General features: G+C 34.2%; 1 protein-coding gene across 1 annotated transcript in view; it reads left to right on the plus strand.

Annotated features, from left to right (window-relative positions):
- PPIP5K2 (diphosphoinositol pentakisphosphate kinase 2) overlaps window positions 1-18,996 on the plus strand; it is a 119,249-nt gene that overhangs the window by 75,052 nt on the left and 25,201 nt on the right. The window contains exons 22-23 of the mRNA XM_074201414.1: window positions 1,907-2,014; window positions 2,109-2,225. Of these exons, the coding sequence (XP_074057515.1) occupies window positions 1,907-2,014; window positions 2,109-2,225 (225 nt within the window). The remainder of the gene's footprint in view (window positions 1-1,906; window positions 2,015-2,108; window positions 2,226-18,996) is intronic.

An 18,996-nucleotide genomic window follows, 5' to 3' on the forward strand; every position in this document is an offset into this window, starting at 1 on the left:
GTCCAAGGAACATTGTCCATTAATTTCCACAGTAGAGACACAGTGGAGTACATGTTCCATGTACTGATCCCATGGAGCATCACTTCTCCCATCTATGATCTACCTGTAACCTCCTAAAAACAGAGAAGATGGATGTTCTCCAGGAAGACAAATTGTCAGAACTATAAGGGGGAAACTAATGGATTCCTTTAGATATTGAATAAACAATGTCTGATTTCTCTATCTTTATAACCATGGATTTTTTAAATGTCAGCTCTGTACTTGATACCAGTTAGTTTAACCTATTTGAGCTTTAGTTTCTCATTGGTAAAATAAAAAAGGTTAAATTTAATTATCTCTAAGATCCCTTCCAGTTTTAAATCTATAATTCTATATTAGTTTTTCTTGAAAACAAGATACACAGTTTACCAAACTTCAGACTAAGGAAACAAAATTTCACTGAGACTGCAAGGTAAGTTTATAGCAAAATATAATTTAATTTTAAGCAATCATTTTCATACAGCTTCATTATAGAGTTGTACATGTGTAAATTATATTGTATAATTTCTTTACACATCCATTTGTACATGCACAAATATGTACATATTTATCATTGAGAGTCAGCATGGCATAGTGGAAAAAGAGCTGACCTTGAAGCTAGAAAGACTTAGTTTCAAGTTCTACATATTGACTGTGTGACCTTGGAGAAGTCACTTACCCTTCTCAAGTGCTCTAGCCAACTAAAAGACTCTTTATAAAATTTCATAAGAAGTGCTAACCTAAATTGATAGAGGGTGTTTCCTCATCTGGAAGTTCCCTAAAAGAATAAAATCACAGATCTAGTAGTTAGCCTTATATACAAAATTTTTACATCGGCAAGATTTCATTAACAGTATGGTATTGGAGAAAGAGTACTGGATTGTAAGCTTCCTATGTTCTAGTCCTACCTCTGATAGCAGTATAAATTTAGATAAATCACTCATTTGTAAATTAAAGGAATTGTATTAGATAATCTCTAAGGTTTCATTTAGCTCCAAAATTCCAAGATGATAGTAGAGGTCTGTAAAGATAGAATGTATAAGAAGACTAGAAGACTTATGAATGGGTAATCTTAGAATTGTGAAGTCCTGAATTCATACCTTGTTTCTAGATATATATATTAGTTGTGCAACTGATAGTGGGCAAGTCTTTGAACCTCCCCTTGTCTAGGTGACTTTTTAAGATTATAAATGACAAATGAATTGTCAATCCACCTTTGGGGAAGGAATATCTATTATATGAATTCTTCAAAAGGAAAAAATTTTTCCTCCTAGAAAAAGCTTATACTTTTTGTTTGGAGGGTGTTATCATACTATATTAGATGTTGTGGGAGTTTCATAATCATAATGAGACTATCTCTGCCTTTAGATCTTACAATAATCATTGTATTTCTTTTTTTCAAAAATATCATTTACATTGATTATATTATCCTGATACATAGAATTACTGATTATATATAACTGTTATAGCTGTTAGATAATTTTTCAGATGTTGAATATAAATTAAAAAATTGAGGTGTCTAATATTACATGTATATTTTATGCATAAATATGTAAAAAAAGGTCATTTTTAACAACAGAAACTCTCAGATCACAACCTAAACTAGTCTAAGACTTAGATAAATCTTAAAGAATATACAAAGCATACAGAGGTGACTTATGGTCATATTACTAGTAAATGTCAGAGAAAGGGTTGAAATCAAACCTTTTAACTTCAAAGTTCAGTGTTCTGTCTATTAAGCCATGATGCTGTTCATATTTTACATAAATAAATAAGGCTAAATACCCGTTTGTGGCATTACTGTGAGTTGTATTGAAAAATGTTGAGTTTTTATATTGAAAATCTATTTTGTTTCTTAGAAATGGTATGACATGTAACTTTTGTTTAGGAATCAAAAGATGATCAGTGGAGGCGTGCTATGGATTATCTGAACGTTGTCAATGAACTCAATTATATGACTCAGATTGTTATCATGCTCTATGAGGATCCAAACAAGGTAACTTGTTTTGGTTATTTTGTTCTTTATTTTTTCAAAAGTAAATAACCCTAAATTCATCATTTTGAGAATGAATATTTTCTCATCTTTTCAGGATCTATCCTCCGAAGAGCGTTTTCATGTTGAGTTACACTTTAGCCCAGGAGCCAAAGGCTGTGAAGAAGACAAAAATTTACCATCTGGGTATGGTTATAGACCTGCTTCAAGAGAGGTAAATTTTTTGAAACCCTATACATGGACAAGAGTTTTTTGTAGTAGTTGCCCCATATCTTTTCTTAATTTTTTTTAATGGCTAAAAACTTTAAAAAGTTTGGCTTGGGCTCACAAGAAATTAAAATAATTGTAAGATTCAGAATTTCTTCGATATTTTTTCTTAGTGTACTATATGTATAATTGATATACATTTTGTTTAAAAAGATTAGATCTGCAATCCCATGTATTTTGAAAAATTGTTGTTATTGAATATTTCACAGTATTGAAGATATTTAGATTTCTAATCTGATCAGTAATATGGTTTGAATGGTTAGAATTTATGTATTCTTTCTCCTATTGTGTGCCTACAAAAAGTTTCAAAAATGTTACATGGGGGCAAAAGAGGCTAAATGCCTCAGGGGAATTATTAAATCAGACTGTGTCACAGTGGACCTTATTCAGCAGGTTTTCTGGAATCCAAGGCCATGTATAAAACTATAAATTGCAGAGCAGTTGCCAGTACTGGATAATCTTTAAATGTAGTATAAAAACAACAACAACAAAAAAAAGATTTTGTGTTTAATATTACATTATTAGCTAAAGGGAGTTGTCTTCCCTGAGAAGTTCCTTATACTCATGAAATCATAGGCCTGGAAAAAAAAATATTTTGACCACCAAATGAAAATCGGTGAACAAAAATTATTTAAATACAGTGAATTAAATTATCATTCAGTATGGATAATTCTCTGAAATGAGTTCTGAAAGCAGTATCCTGTATTTTAAATTAGTAGTGTATCATATGTTTTACTTATGACTTAAAAAGATTAATTTAGATCCTCCAAAAATAAAAGTTATCTCTGTTGAGTGTCATATACGTTTGTTTCTTGGACTATTTGGAAGATTTTTTTTTATTTATTAAATGACATAAGCCTTGAATGACTGAAGTCATTAGATCCTATCTATCCCTAATTTTTTTTTTCACAAACCTCTTAAGTCCCTAAACTCATTTTCTTTTGGGGGGTTTATTTGTTGGGTTTTTCGTTTGTCTTTGGTTTTTGCAAGACAGTGAGGTTAAGTGACTTGCTCAAGGTCATACAACTAGGGTAATTCTTAAGTGTCTGAAATCACATTTGAACTCAGGTCCTCTTGATTCCAGGGCTGATTCTCTATCCACTGCAACACCTAGTTGCCCCTAACTCAAATTTCTTGTTCAGATTTTGTACAGTCGTTCCTCAATCCTAGTAGAGTGAGGTGTTCTTCATTCCTGTAACTTTTTACCAAGACTCTGTGTTCTGCCTCATGCCACTCTCTGGGAACATACCTAAAATTTCTACAAAATGTTGGAGGAATGGGTACCTTCAGGATATCTCAGTTACTAATTCATAACCCTGAATTGACTCCCCCTCCCCAAACCATCTTCTACATATCCCTTTCTAAGATAATTTGCCCATTTCTATGGGAAGAAGGAAGGACCCTCTTCTCACCTTGCATAAAGTCACTTTCTGTTTTCTGAATCTAATCTGTTCCATCTTCTGAATGCTATTCTCTGAAATGACTGATTCCTATTAAATCCAGTTCTAATCAGCAGAGCAAAACTTCCATTTTCGTAATTAATTAAAAGTGAGCTTTCTTTTTGTCAGTTTGGCTTTATTTTATTTTCAGTTCCATTTGTTCTTCCTCCTTGAACCCCTCCCCCATGCATTGAGAAGGCAAGAAATATAATACCTATTGTACATACAAAGTCATGCAAAATGTTTCTGCATCAGCACTGTTTCAAGTTAAAAAAAAAACCCAAGAAAAAGAAAGAAAATAATGCTTCAGTCTTCATTGAGTCCATCAGTTCTCTCTCTCTGGTAGCAAGTAGCATTTTTTATTGTGATTCCTTTGGAATTGTCATGAATCAGTGTATTGATCACAGTTGTTAGATCTTTCACAGTGGATTTTCTGTACAATGTTAGTATTCCATTGAATAGCTTTGAATCAGTTTGTAAAAGTCTTTCCAGGATTTTCTAAAACTGTCCCCTTTCTCACTTTTTAGAGCACAATAGTATTCCATCACATGCATACACCATAACTTATTCAACCATTCCCCAATTGTTAGACATCACCTCATTTTCTAATTCTTTACAACTACAAGAAGTAGTTTGGTGTGTGTGTGTGTGTGTGTGTGTGTGTGTGTGTGTGTGTGTGTGTGTGTGTGTGTGTATTTATCTATATTTGGATCTTTTTCCTTTTACTTTTTTAGGGTAATGACTAGTAATGCTGGGTCAAAGTATTTGCAAAGTTTGATAGCCCTTTCAGCTTAGTTCTAAACTATTCTATAGAATGGTTGGACAAATTCACAGCTCTTACGAACAGTGCATTAAAAAGCTTGTTTTCCCACATCCCCCCCCCCAGCATTTGTCCTTTTCTTTTTATTGAATGTTAGCCTTTTGTGTCTAAATCATGTACGCATTTTGATTCTCTTAGTAAGGCATATGACATATATATATATATATATATATATATATATATATATATATATATATATATATATTGATCTATTCTTGTTTCTAACACACTCCTTTAGAATTTTCTAACAGTTTTTTATCATATAGTGAATTCTTAGCCCAATAGTAGGAATCTTTGGATTGATGGATTGATCAAACATTAGGTCACTGTGTTCCTTTACTTTGGTATATTTATTCCTAATCTATTCTATTAATCTATCACACAAATTTAATAGTTTGATTGGCATGTCACTGATAGATAGATTGAATTAGGTGATATAAATGTTTTCACTATGTTCACTTAGCACTTAATATTTCTCTAATTATTGAGATTTTTATTCATATTAAGAATGTTCAATAATTACGTTTATGAAGTTCTTGTGTATATTTTAACAGATAGAGACTTAAGTACTTTACTGTTATTTTTTAATAGAATTTCCCTTTGTCTCTTTTAAGTTTTTTTGGTAATATGAAAAAATGCTGTTGATTTGTATGGATTTATTAAATCCTACAAATTTGCTGACGTTAATTATTTCAACTAGCTATTTAGTTGATTGTCTAGGGTTCACTAAGCAAACCAGCATGTCATCTTCAAAAAAATGATAATTTATTTTCCTCATTACCTATGCTTATTTCTTCAATTTATTTTTCTTCTCTTATTGCTATAGCTACCACTTCTAGTACAATATTAAGTAATAATGATAATAAACATCCTTTCTTCACTCCTGATCTTATTGAGAAGACTTTTATTATCCTCTTTACAAATAATGCTTGCTTTTGGTTTTGGATATATATATAAACTACTGTATAAATTTAAGAAATCCTGGAACATAGTCCTGTGTTTTCTAGTGTTTTAACAGGAACACATGTTGTACTTTATCACAAACTTTTTCTGCATCTACTGAAATAATTGTATGTGTTTTCTGTATGTGTTTTCTTAATTTGGTCAGTTCTTCCCTACATTCCTGGTATAAAGCCAACCTGATCATAATGTATAATCTTTATGATATATTGTTGTTTTCTCCTTTCTACTGTTTTAGTGAAAAAAATTGCATCACTATTCATTAGGGAAATTGGTCCATAGTTTTCTTTCTCTTTTTAACTCTCCCTCATTTAGGTATCAAAGCCATATTTATGTCGTAGAAGGAATTTACTATGACTCTTTATTTTTTCAAACACTTTCCATGGTATCACATGGTATTACAATTAATTATTTGTTAAATGCTTGCTAGAATTTACTAGCAAAGCCATTTAGGTATGGGTTTGTTTTTGTTTTCTTAAGGCTTTTCATCCATTTCATTTATATTGTCAATTTTATTGGTATATAGTTGAGCAGATTTACTTGTAATAATTGTTTCATAATTAATAATTAATTTCATATTCACTGGTTATGTATCCTTTTCCCTTTGGATACTGGTAATTTGTCTTTGTTGTTAAAAATTATTAGTAGACTAATTTGTCTGTTGGATTTTTCATAAAAACTGGCTTTTAGTTTAATTTGTTAGTTTTTAATTTTAAATTATATTAATTTCTCCTTTGACTTCCACTGAGGGGAGAAAGTTACATTTCATTATTAGTCATTTGGGGGCAGAATTGGCCTTTATATTTATCTGAATTTGATATCTTATTGGCATTTTTCTTTACATTATTTTCATCACTATGTCTATTCTTATTTTCTTTTTTTATTTATTTGTTCTCTCTATCCAAGTGTCCCCAGGTTCTTGTATTTTTCTTCATTTTTGGCACAGTGGCATTTATCTACCCTGCTTCTTTCTGCCATTCTCCAAACAAGAAGCACTTATTTCCAGTTTTTTGGTAATCATAAATAAGGACCTTCTATAAATATTTTGATATTTATATGACCTTTTCCCCTTTATTTAAATTCTTCTCAGTATATTCCATTCATAATTACCTCAATTAGACTGTATTCTATTTTCTATTGTTGGAAGATTCTATTGCCAATTAAGGGATATAGGATGTGAGAAAAATCCTTTCTAAACTTTCTTCCCTTCCTCCCTCCCAATTGTTGCATTCCTCAACAGGCAAAAGAGAAAAGGATCAGTGTAAAGTCCTTCTTCAAAGACTTCTGATCTAAATGCTTTCTTAAGTGACTAGTCCTATCCTTCTGCTTTTAAACTCAGCAAAGCTATCTTTGCTTAAGGGGATGTACACTCTCTGCCAAATCTGAGTTTTGTGTCTTGGGCTTTTCACATGTAAAAACCACGCTAAATCTTAGCATAGTACACCCTAATATTTTGCTATCTCTCCTATATGCCCCTTATATCATTAATTTCAAGTGAATTGAAGGAAATTAACTAGAGAATTCCACTATAATTATCAAGTAATTTTTGTCTTATTTCTGTAGTTTGGAGGGTGTTTTCCTTTTTCTTTTAACATTGCTGAAATGAAAAATTGTTGAATTTAATATCAGAGACCTGGGTTCAAGTCCTAGGTCTACCATTGTATGGTGGCTTTGTGACATTGGGCAAATCACTTAAAACTTCCTACATCTCAGAATCCTTATTTGTAAAATGAAGAGATTGGATTAGATCCTCTATGGATTAGGTCTGTGAGATCTCTTCCAATTCTAAATCAATGATCCCTTTGTGGTTTTAGTTTTTGTTTGAAGATACTCCTTTCCAACATACCTGCCACCCTCTTTTATCTCTCTTCTCTCCCTTTTATAGGTCCAACCCTTTCAGGTTCTAAATACCTATTTGTAATTTTACTGGGTCATAATGTTCTAGCTTGTTTATCTTTCTAGAATTCTTTTCTCTTCTTTATTTACTTTTTTTTTAGGTTTTTGCAAGGCAAATGGGGTTAAGTGGCTTGCCCAAGGCCACACAGCTAGGTAATTATTAAGTGTCTGAGACTGGATTTGAACCCAAGTACTCCTGACTCCAAGGCCAGTGCTTTATCCACTGTGCTACCTAGCCACCCCCACTGTGCCACCTAGCCGCCCTTTATTTACTTTTTATGACTCTTGCCAGTTCTTTTTTTTTCTTTTAACTAGGAAGTCTTGGAAGTCATCAGTAGTATTAAAGGTACAGTTTTTTCCCCCTCTGTAGAATTATGCTGTTTTATAGAATATTCCTGGTTGTAGATCTTTCTTCCTTCCTTAGCCTTTCAGCATATATTTTCAATTGTGTTTTTTTTACATTCTTGAATTAGTTGCAGGGTCAGGTTCAGTCCCTAACTGCTATCTTTTTCCTTGACCTGGAGATACATATTCTATGTAATCATTTTGCACAATCCCTATAGACAGCAGCATTTCAATGATGAATGTAGGAGATGTAGTGATAAAAGCTGGATCTGAATCCTGCCCCTGTAACAAATGTCTGTGTATCAGTGGCAAGACACTTAACTTTCCTGGGTCTTTGGTTCCTCATTTAAACTTTCCTGGGGCTTTGGTTCCTCATTTATGGGGTTTTTTTTTTTTTAGATTTTTGAAAGGCAAATGGGGTTAAATGGCTTTCCAAAGGCCACACGGCTAGGTAATTATTAAGTGTCTGAGGCTGGATTTGAACTCAGGTACTCCTGATTCCAGGGCTGGTGCTCTATCCACTGCACCACTTAGCTACCCCTGATTCCTCATTTATGAATGAGAGAGTTGACTAAGATGACTTCTAAGATAGTTCCAGCCATAAATTAATGATCCTTTTTCAGTTTTGTAGAAAATACTAAGGATAAATTGACAGGATTGGAAGTAGTATTTTCTAAGGATAAGGGAAGACTTAGAGTGGATATGCTATCTATCTTCAACAATATGAAAAGCTTACATTTGAAATCAGGATTAATATTCTTTTTGGCCTCAGACAGTTAAAGGGGATGTGACAGAGAGGAAAACTTAGGCTTGATATAAGAAAAATTTTCCTAAAACCTAGAACCATCCAGAAGTAAAATGAACTTCCATCTAATTAATAAAAACCACATTTGAGGTCCCTAAGCAAAGATTTGAAATACTATGTTATGTTATGTCATGTCTGTTATATACTCTTTTTAGATAAAGATTGGAAACTCTAGGATTCCCTCCAGCTTAGAAATTCTGTAAAAGGAACTGGGTTTGGTGAGAATTTTTACTGTCTTATTGGAAATCCAGACTAAGCAATTCTTCATTATGAATAGGTGGTACAGAGTAAATTAGTGATTCTTATAAAAACAATATTATCTTAATATGCCCATATCCATTTGTAAAATTAGGGACAACTCTGATTCTCAGCTTGATCAGGGTAGTAGGTTGTTCTCTGTCTAAGGACAACTTGATTATAATAGAGGATTCAACAAAACAATCTACACAGCTTATATTTTCAGATAGTACCTGGTTTCACATGATCTCACATGATCTAATATGAGAGGGATATGTAGTTGCCAATATAATCCTGCCAGCCAGACCTCCTCCAAAGTTTTCCTAAGAATGTCTCAGGAAAGAAAATAACTTCCTACTTCCTAATTCTAAAATTATGTCACACAGTGGACAGAGTTCTGGACCTAGAGACAGAAAGAATTGACTCCATTTGGACAGCTAGCATCATTACTGTGAAGTTCACTCTGCTTGAAGACTTTTTTTTTAATTTTAGAAAAGTTTTATTTATTTTCACTTTTACAGTTTTTGCCACAATCTTGCTTCCCACTCCCCACAGAAGGCAGTTTGTTAGTCTTTACAGCATTCTCATAGTATGCATTGATCTAAGTTGAATGTGATGAAAGAAAAATCATGTCCTTGAAGAAGAAACATTATAGTATGAGTTATAGCAGAATTGCATAAGACAATTTTTAAAAAAATTAAATTAAAGGTACATAGAAAGTCTTTGGTCTTTGTTCGAACTCCTCAATTCCTTCTCAGGATACAAATAGCATTCTCCGTTGCCAGTATTCCAAGATTGTGCCTTATTGATGCCCTGTTGATATGAGCAAGTCCATTAAGGTTGATCATCACTCCCATGTTGCTGTTAGGGTGTACAATGTTCTTCTAGTGCTCATGTCACTCAGCATCAGTTCCCGCAAATCCTTCCAGGCTTCCCTGAATTCCCATCCCTCTAATAGAACAGTAGTGTTTCTAATAGAACAATAGTATTCCATCACATACATATGCCACAGTTTGTTAAGCCATTCCCCAATTGATGGGCATTCCCTCAGTTTCCATTTCTTTGCCACCACAAACAGAGCTGCTATGAATATTTTTGTACAGGTGATGTTTTTACACTTTTTCATAATCTCTTCAGGGCATAGACCCAGTAATGGTAATTGCTGGATCAAAGGGTATGCACATTTTGTTGCCTTTTAGGCATAATTCCAGATTGCTCTCCAGAAAGGTTGGATGAGTTCACAGCTCCACCAACAATGTATTAGTGTCCCAGATTTTTCACATTCCTTCCAACATTGAGCATTATCCTTTCTGGTCATATTGGCCAGTCTGAAAGGTGTGAGGTGGTCTCACAGATGTTTTAATTTGCATTTCTCTAATAGTGATTTAGAGCAATTTTTCATATGACTATGGATTGCTTTGATTACATCATTTATAAATTGCCTTTGCATGTCCTTTGTCCATTTATCAGTTGGGGATGGCTTGTCCTTTTAAAAAATTTTGACTCAGTTCTCTGTATATTTTAGAGATGAGTCCTTTGTCAGAAATACTAATTATAAAAATTGTTTCCCAATTTACTACATTTCTTTTGTTTCTTGGTTACAATGGTTTTGTCTGTGTAAAAAACTTTTTAATTTAATGTAATCAAAATTATCTAGTTTGTTTTTAGTGATTTTCTCCATCTCTTCCTTAGTCATAAACTGCTTCCTTTTCCATAGATCTGACAGGTAAACTACTCCTTGATCTTCTAGTTTGCTTATGATATTGTTTTTTATATCTAAATACTGTATCCATGTTGATCTTATTTTGGGATAGGGTGTGAAGTGTTGGTCTAATCTAAGTTTCTTCCATACTGACTTTCAATTTTCCCAACAGTTTTTATCATAGAGTTTTTATCCCAAAAGCTGGACTGTTTGGGTTTATCAAACAGCAAATTACTATAATCATTTCCTGCTATTGCACCTAGTCTATTCCACTGATCCACCACTCTATTTCTTAGCCAATACCAGACAGGTTTGATGACTGATGCTTTATAATATTATTTTAGATCTGGTAGGGCTAAACCACTTTCTTTTGCACTTTTTTTTTCATTAAATCCTTGGAGATTCTTGACTTTTTATTTCTCCATATGAATTTATTTACAATTTTTTTCTAACTCATTAAAGTAAATTTTTGGAATTTTGATTGTTAGGGAACTAAAGAAGTAGTTTAATTTTGGTTGAATTGTCATTTTTATTATATTAGCTTGGCCTATTCATAAGCAGTTGATATTTCCACAGTTATTTAAGTCTGATTTTATTTGTGTGAGAAGTGTTTTGTAATTGTTTTTCAAAAAGTTTCTGAGTCTGCCTTGACAGGTAGACTCCCAGGTATTTTATATTGTCTGAAGTTACTTTAAATGAGATTTCTCTTTCTAGCTCTTTCTGCTGCATCTTGCTAGTCATATATAGAAATGTTGAGGATTTATGAGAGTTTGTTTTATATCCTGTGACCTTGCTAAAGTTGCTAATTATTTCTACTAGTTTTTCTAGACGAGTTTTTTGGATTCTATTAGGTATACCATCTGCAAAGAGTGAAAGTTTTGTCTCTTCCTTCCCTATTCTAATTCCTTCAATTTCTTTTTCTTCTCTTACTGCTGAAGGTAGCATTTCTAATACAATATTGAACAGTAGTGGTGGTAATGGGCATCCTTGTTTCACCCCTGATCTTATTGGGAAAGCCTCTAGCCTATCTCCATTGCATATAATGTTTGTTAATGGTTTCACTTAGATACTGTTTATTATTCTAAGGAACAATCCATTTATTCCTATGCTCTCTAGCATTTTTAGTAGGAATGGGTCCTATATTTTGTCAAGTTTTATTTATTATTAGTTCAATAATTTTCTTGCTTTCAGTTTTATGAATTTCTCCTTTAATTTTTAGAATTTCTGATTTGGTATTTAAGTGGGGGGGTTAATTTGTTCTTTCTTTAATTTTTTTAGTTGCGTATGTAGTTCATTGATTTCTTCTTTCTATAATTTATTCATATGAGCATTTAAAGATATAGTATATCCCCTGACAGCTGCCTTGAGTTTTTGATATGTTGTTTCATTATTGTCATTATCTAGGATAAAATAATTAATTTTTTCTATAATTTGTTGTTTGATCCACTCATTCTTTAAAATGAGGTTATTTAGTTTTCTTCCTGGCCCAATATTGCATATGACTTTTATTGCATTGTGATCTGTGAAAGATGTATTAACAATTTCTGCCTTTCTGCAATTGATTATTAGGTTTTTATGCCCTAGTATTTGGTCAGTTTTTGAGTAAGTGCCATGTACTGCAGAAAAGAAAGTATATTCCTTTCTATCCCCATTCAGTTTGCTCCATAAGTCTATCGTGTCTAGGTTTTCTAACAGTCTATTTACCTCCTTAACTTCCTTCTTGTTTATTTTGTGATTAGATTTATCGAAATCTGAGAGTGGGGGGTTCAGGTCTCCCATTAGTAGAGTTTTGCTGTCTATGTCTTCCTGTAACTCCTTCAACTTCTCCTCTAAGAATTGGGATGCTATACCATTGGGTGTATACAAATTTAGTGTTGAAATTACTTTATTTAGTCTATAGTACCTTTTAGGAGGATGTAGTTTCCTTCCTTATCTCTTTCAATAATATCTATTTTTGTAACTGATTTGTCTGAGATAACGATGGCTACCCCTGCTTTTTTTGCTTCACCTGAAGCAAAATATATTTTGCTCCAATCTTTTACCTTTTCTCTGTATGTATCTCTCTACTTCAGATGAGTTTCTTGTAAGCAGCATATTATAGGATTCTGGTTTTTAATTTGCTCTGCTATTTGCTTACATTTTAAGTCAGAGTTCATCCCATTCACATTCAAAGTGATAATTACTAACTCTGTTGTCTTCCATGTTATTTTCCCTCTGTTTGTCTTGTCCCCCTTTTTTCCCTTTATCCATATTCCCCAGTGTTTTGTTTCTATATTCCACCACCTTCAGTGTGTTTGCCCTCCTATATCCAAACCCCCTCCCCCCCCCTTTTTCTCCCTTTCCCTTTGCCCCTTCTTTCTTCCCTTCTGTCTGTTGATTCTTCCTTTTCTCCCCCTCCCCTTTTCCCCTTTTAGCACTTTAAAGGTAAGATAAGTTTCTTAACTGAGCATGTGCATGTTAACTTTAAGCCAATTTGATGAGAGTAAGATTCAGGTGGTTCTCACCTCCTTCCTTCTTCCCCTCTATTGCAGTAAATCCTGAGATTTACCCCATTCAGTCCCCTCCATCCTCCCATCTCTTTACTGTACTCCTTTTTAAGTAAGTATTGTTTTTAAATCATTCTATCTGTGTCACAGAAAGGTCATGAGTGTCCATCACTTCTGGTTGCTTTCTCTACTAAACTTACAATTGTTGAGTGTTGTTAGAGTTTTTCTCTCAGGTAAGAATATATATCCGGTTTCATCTTATTGGATAAGAGTTTCTCAAATAAGTCATGCATATTCATCTCTTCTGGCCAATTAAATTCTCTAATAGAGTTACAATTCTTGAGAGAGTTGTTAAAGTCTTTCTTTCAGGTAGGGATAGTGCCAGTTTCATCTTATTTGATAAGTTCCCCCCCTTCTTTTTTTTTAATTTTACCTTTTCATGTGTCTCTTGAGTCTCCTGTTTAAAGTCCAAATTTTCTATTAAGCTATGTTCTTTTCATCAGGAAAAGTAGGAAGGCTCCTATTTCATTAAATGTCCATCTTTTGCCCTAGAAGAGAAGGCTCAGTTTTGCCAGATATTGGACTCTTGGCTTCATTTCCAAGCTCCCTTGCTTTTTCAGAATATTGTATTCCAGGCCCTTCAATCCCTTAATGTTGATGCAGCCAGGTCCTGTGTAATCCTTACTGTGACTCCTTAGTATTTAAATTGTTTCTTTCTGGCTGCTTGCAGTATTTTCTCTTTTATCTGATAGTTCTGGAATTTGGCTACAATATTACTTGGTGTTTTCATTTTGGGATCCCTTTCTAGAGGGGATTGATGTATTTTTTCAATAATTATTTTGCCCTCTGGTTCCATGATAGCAGGGCAGTTTTCTGTCACTAAATCCTGTAATATTAAGTCCAGACTTTTTTTCTCTTCAGTGTTTTCAGGAAGACCAATTTTTAGGTTATCTTTTCTCAATCTGTTCTCGAGGTCAGTGGTTTTGCTGATGAAATATTTAACATTTTCTTCTATATTTTCAATTCTTTGGTTTTGTTTTAACCAATTCTTGTTGTCTCATGAAATCATTGGTTTCCATAGACTCCCATTTTTTTTTTAGGGAAGAATTTTCTTCATTTACCTTTTGCAACTCCTTTTCCAATTGGTCAATTCTGTTTTTGTAAGAGTAAGAGTTTTCCCTTTGTTCAATTGAGTTTTTGAGAGAATATTTTCTTTTTTTGCATTTGTCCAATTGTATTTTCTAAGAATGTGTTTTCTTGTTGCAAGGTGTTAATTTTCTCTTTGGGTTTCTTTTCCCAAATTTTCCAATTGATTTTTAACCACCTTCCTGATTTCTTCAAGGAATTCTTTCTGTGCCAGAGACCAAATCATATTCTCCTCAGGGGTTCTACATCTTTCTGAATTAGGATCTTTTCTGTCTAGGAATTTTTCTATGGTGCCCCCTTTTCATTGAGGTCTTAACCTTCTATAGTCCCCCATTTCTGCTGACTTTTCTTCATTTTCCTAAGATCTTGTGTTGGGGAGGAGCTAGTTCACAGAGCTTTGGTACTGAGATCCCTAGAGGCTTTACTCAGAGTGTAATATCTTCAGCTGGCCTGTCATGGGTGCTGGAAGCTTTGCTCCTTGAATGGCTAGTAGGGGGTGTTCGAAGCTTTTCTCACTGGATGTAACATCTCCTCCCAGCAGTAGGGGATGCTAGAGGCTGGAATCTACCCTCCAACCCTTCCTGGTAAGTCCCAGACTGCCAGTCCCATGCCCACATCTCCACTCTCTGGTTGTTTCTCAGAGAAAAGTAGTTCCCACAGCAAAGTGGTTCTCAGGGTGCAGTGATTGCCACTTCAAAGTGGTTCCCACAGCGAAAACCCCTGGGGCTGACTTTTTAAGTTAGTCCTGCTCTCATCCCTCTCCCACTGGCTGTTGACACTCTGCACTCGCCACACCCCCGATCCCAAGACAGACCTTGAGGTAGGTGTTGTTCTCCTAGCTTCATTTTCAGGGTTTTGTCAATAGGACTTCCATTAAGAGGTTTGCTTCATATTGTTTATGAGAGGAAGATCAGGGGACCTTAGCACAAAACCTGGCTTCTCTCTGCCGTCTTGGCCGAAAGTGTACTTAAAAATTTCTAAGGAGATTGAACCCATCAATACTAATGTCACTTGTGGATAGCTCTTGTTAAGAAATCAACAAAATATCAAGTCTGCTTCTACTTCTTTACAATTTCTGCCATTGGCCTTGTTTTTGCCCTGTCACCAAAAAAGAACAACTCTAATCAATCCTCTATATGATCTTTTACTCATTTTGAAAAGGCTGTTTTTTTCTCTCCTAAGCCTTCTTGTCTCTAGACTAAGTAAAAATTACTATTTCCTTTGATCAGTCTTCATACAACATGGACTCAAGATCTTTCACCATCCTGATTATCTTCCTCTATCTATATCCTTTCTAGCATAGCCAGTTGTACTTAGACCCAGAATCGAATATCATAATCCTGATGTTGTTAGGTAAGAGCAGAGTTTAGTGAGATTGTTTCTTTGTTATTCCCAGAAGTTAAGATTCTTTTGATCCAGCCTCGAATTGTTCTGTTTATAACACAGTAGGGACAGCCCTAGGATATAGTGTGACCATGTGGTCTTCCAGTCTAATATAAAGAGTGTTAAGGGAATTCTCCTTCCACCCTATGGTAGTACAATTAACTTTGTGCTTATAGTTGCCCATATTTTGGCAAATTACTCACACAAGTTCTAGCCATCTTACTCTCCTCCCACCAAGGGTATTCCTTTCTCCAGGGTCAAAGAATTATGAATACATATCTAATGATTAATCTTACTAAAGGTGTGGCTGACATTTTGTCCTCTGTTCTCCCATTCCCAATCATACAAAGCAGAGTAGAAAACAAATGCATGGTAGTTTACAGGGGCAAATAAACAGATGACCAAAGACTTCTGATTAGTAGTAGGTATCTCTTTTTAGCCTAAGTGGATCCAGGAATTAATTCAAGGTTTTATCTTCTGAGGTCAGTCATGTGGCAAGCTTCATATGAGAGTAATGTATCCAGGTTGTCCATTTAACAACCTTGATGGTGGTTTGACTGCTCAGCAGAATCTGGAAAGTTCCATTTCAGGGGGGGGGCTAGATACAAAATGTCTTCAAAAAATTGAAGATCTGCACAGTTACCTGGTTTGGATGGATGCACAGATTCTTCCAAAGGCATTTGTGTCATAGCTACCTCCTTCCAGACATGGAAAAGAATACTAAATCCATTTTAGCTATTTTCCTGGAAGTTTTCCCAGAATGTCTTAAATTCCCTGTTTGGCCACTCCCCTCTGATAAATATGAATGGCAAGGAATTTGCAGGCTTAGATTGGAGAGTTATTTCTGCAGTAAAATATAGCTTTTCTTCACAGTCACTAGTATATGGCATTTTTGCATTATGTCCTTGACCAGATGTATACTGTGATGTATATCACTGGGAAAACCTCTACCCAATGATTCAATTGGTCTTTGCATTCTAAAACAGACCATACTTTGGTTGTATTCAGATCATGGGCCACCTACTTTCTTTACCCTTTTTTCACAGTTTTCTGAGTTAAAACTATTGATAAAGAAAGGCAGCCTGAGACACATGATGGGCCTCTGCGCAGGGACAAACCATGAACAGAAAATTTACAGTACAAGTACCCTATTCCCCTGTGTTTCTGGGTATTCAATTACTATGTATGACCAAAGTTAAGGAATTGGATCCTTTTTTACAGGCTCAACAATGACCTGAGACCCAAAGATACTCCCACAATATTTCACTTGCACCTACTGATTGTCTCAGTTGTTTTCTGGTTTGTTTGTTTGTTTTAACAATTTCCAGATCAGTATCAGTCCAGTCCAAGCAGAAATCATAAGGAGCTTGTAGAATAGATAACAGTTCCATAACATATTCAGAACTAAAACAAGCAAAATTACAATAGGGAGTTTCATGATCTTCAAGAGTTTGACAAGCACTTCTTGTGTGTATCTTTCAAATACCTGGGCATGGCTCAGGGCAGATTCTGTGGAGATATTTCCTTGACCATCTCCAGGTGATAAGAAAATATAATATGGTAAAATTGACTAAATTAATTAGATTGTCTTTCCAGAATCTAGTTCATGTGGTTTAAATCAGTTCAGACCTTATAGAACTTATAAACAACAGAACTGTAAGGAAAGATATCAAATTAAGCTACACAATAAGTTACCTTTTACTTATATCCTACATCACAATTCAGAGGTGCTAGAACATCACAAGAAGATTCATTATATAAAAAATATTACAGTTTCATCTCCCATGGTTAGAGAAATTTTCTATTTCAAAAAGGAGGGACATGGTTGTTACAGCATCATTAGGACTGTCCTCCAAGTCTAAGTCAAAGGGCACAAAATGACATAGGTATATAAGGCATCCTTAATTCTGTTTGAGTTCAGGTAAGAGTCAAAGTTAACTTTTTGATATGGCCATTTATCCACACTATTCACAAGTTCTTGTAGTCAGGTTCATGATTAACCAGGTGGGAAACATTCCTATTAGAAAGAAAATACACAATGGGAGAACTGAATGACAAGGATCCTATCTTCAGTTATGCCAAGGTCATCCTCTCAAATTTTCCTAGGGACAGACATCACTTTATAGCAGTTCTCAGATCACAGGAAATAACTACATTATAAAAATCCACAGAGATAGTGAATATATAATGATTCATTTGAAACTCAGAAAAACACTGGCTACTTCCAGGTATAATTTCCTAATTTTCATAGTCATAAATCATCATGAAATCCCTAATATATACTATAAATAAACTTGTAAATTCCCTTCTCCAAACTGACAAGGAGTGTTTTTCATGGAAGAGAGGAATCTCATTTTCTCGTAAGCCAGTTCATTATGTAGGAATTTCACATTTAGCAAATTCTTTAACAGGGGTGATAAGTTTTATGACCTTGCCCAAGCAGATGGTACCAAGGAACTGAGGTTTACATGGTCTCTTTTTTCTTTTTCTTTTTCCCACGAGGTAATTATACTTCCCTTTTAACATATGCCCAAATAAGTATTTGATAATCAGTTTTAACATTATGACAGTTGACAATAACTTAAAAATTTCACAGCATCCATATAAAAAGTTAAAAGTTTTCATGAAAGGCTTGCATAATCCTGATATTTGATAATAGACTTAATTGAAAGTATCAGGCCTTATAATTTAAAATTCTAATAGTAAATGCCCCTTGGGAAAACTGGTAATGTTTATTCTCAGAGTTCATGAGGAATATAGGTAATAACTATAGGAACATAACAACTAAAATATACTTTTTTATGATCCTTCAAGGATAGACTTTAGGTGTGCAGTCCATAAATAATTCTGTTTCAAATAAATTGCTGTATTTTCCATATCATAATTGCTTATTCATACTAAAATGATAATCATGTTCTTTATATCCTTTTTATCTGAGATCAAAACCTCCTTCAAACATTTTTTTCTAAACCCCAAACCCTTTTTATCCATACTCAGTGAAGACTCCAGCTTTCTTTAACTTTTTACCCATTCTCTTCTCATTGTGAATATTTATCTCCAGTAAGCTGGTAGACAGGGAAAAGGGAGTGAGGAGGTACAGGTGGTGGTCTACATGTCTCGCTCTGTCAGAAGTCTAGTCCTGCTCCAGTGTCCTGCAATCTCTTAAAAGTACCCCTTCCTTTTACAGAGTAAACACTCTCCTTTCCTCCCCATTTTTTAAATCTTTTTTTTTTCAGTCTTTAATCCCTTCTCTGTCTTTTCCCTCCAAAAATAAAGGTGCCCTTGTCTTTGTTTCTGAGAAATCCAAATTGGGGCAATCTCAGAGGGAATGAAAGTCCTACCCAACAGAACAAATAATCTATTTTGCCTAGTTTCCAGATCTTTAAGTCTGTTTGTTTGTTTTTAGCATTTGTAGCTGACACTCATCAAAGATCCCATATATTCATCTGATTAAATTTGTTTTCCACAATTATCTATGTACAGAGGCCAACTCATTTTG

This window comes from Macrotis lagotis, chromosome X (assembly GCF_037893015.1).
Source record: "Macrotis lagotis isolate mMagLag1 chromosome X, bilby.v1.9.chrom.fasta, whole genome shotgun sequence".
Lineage (NCBI taxonomy): Eukaryota > Metazoa > Chordata > Mammalia > Peramelemorphia > Peramelidae > Macrotis > Macrotis lagotis.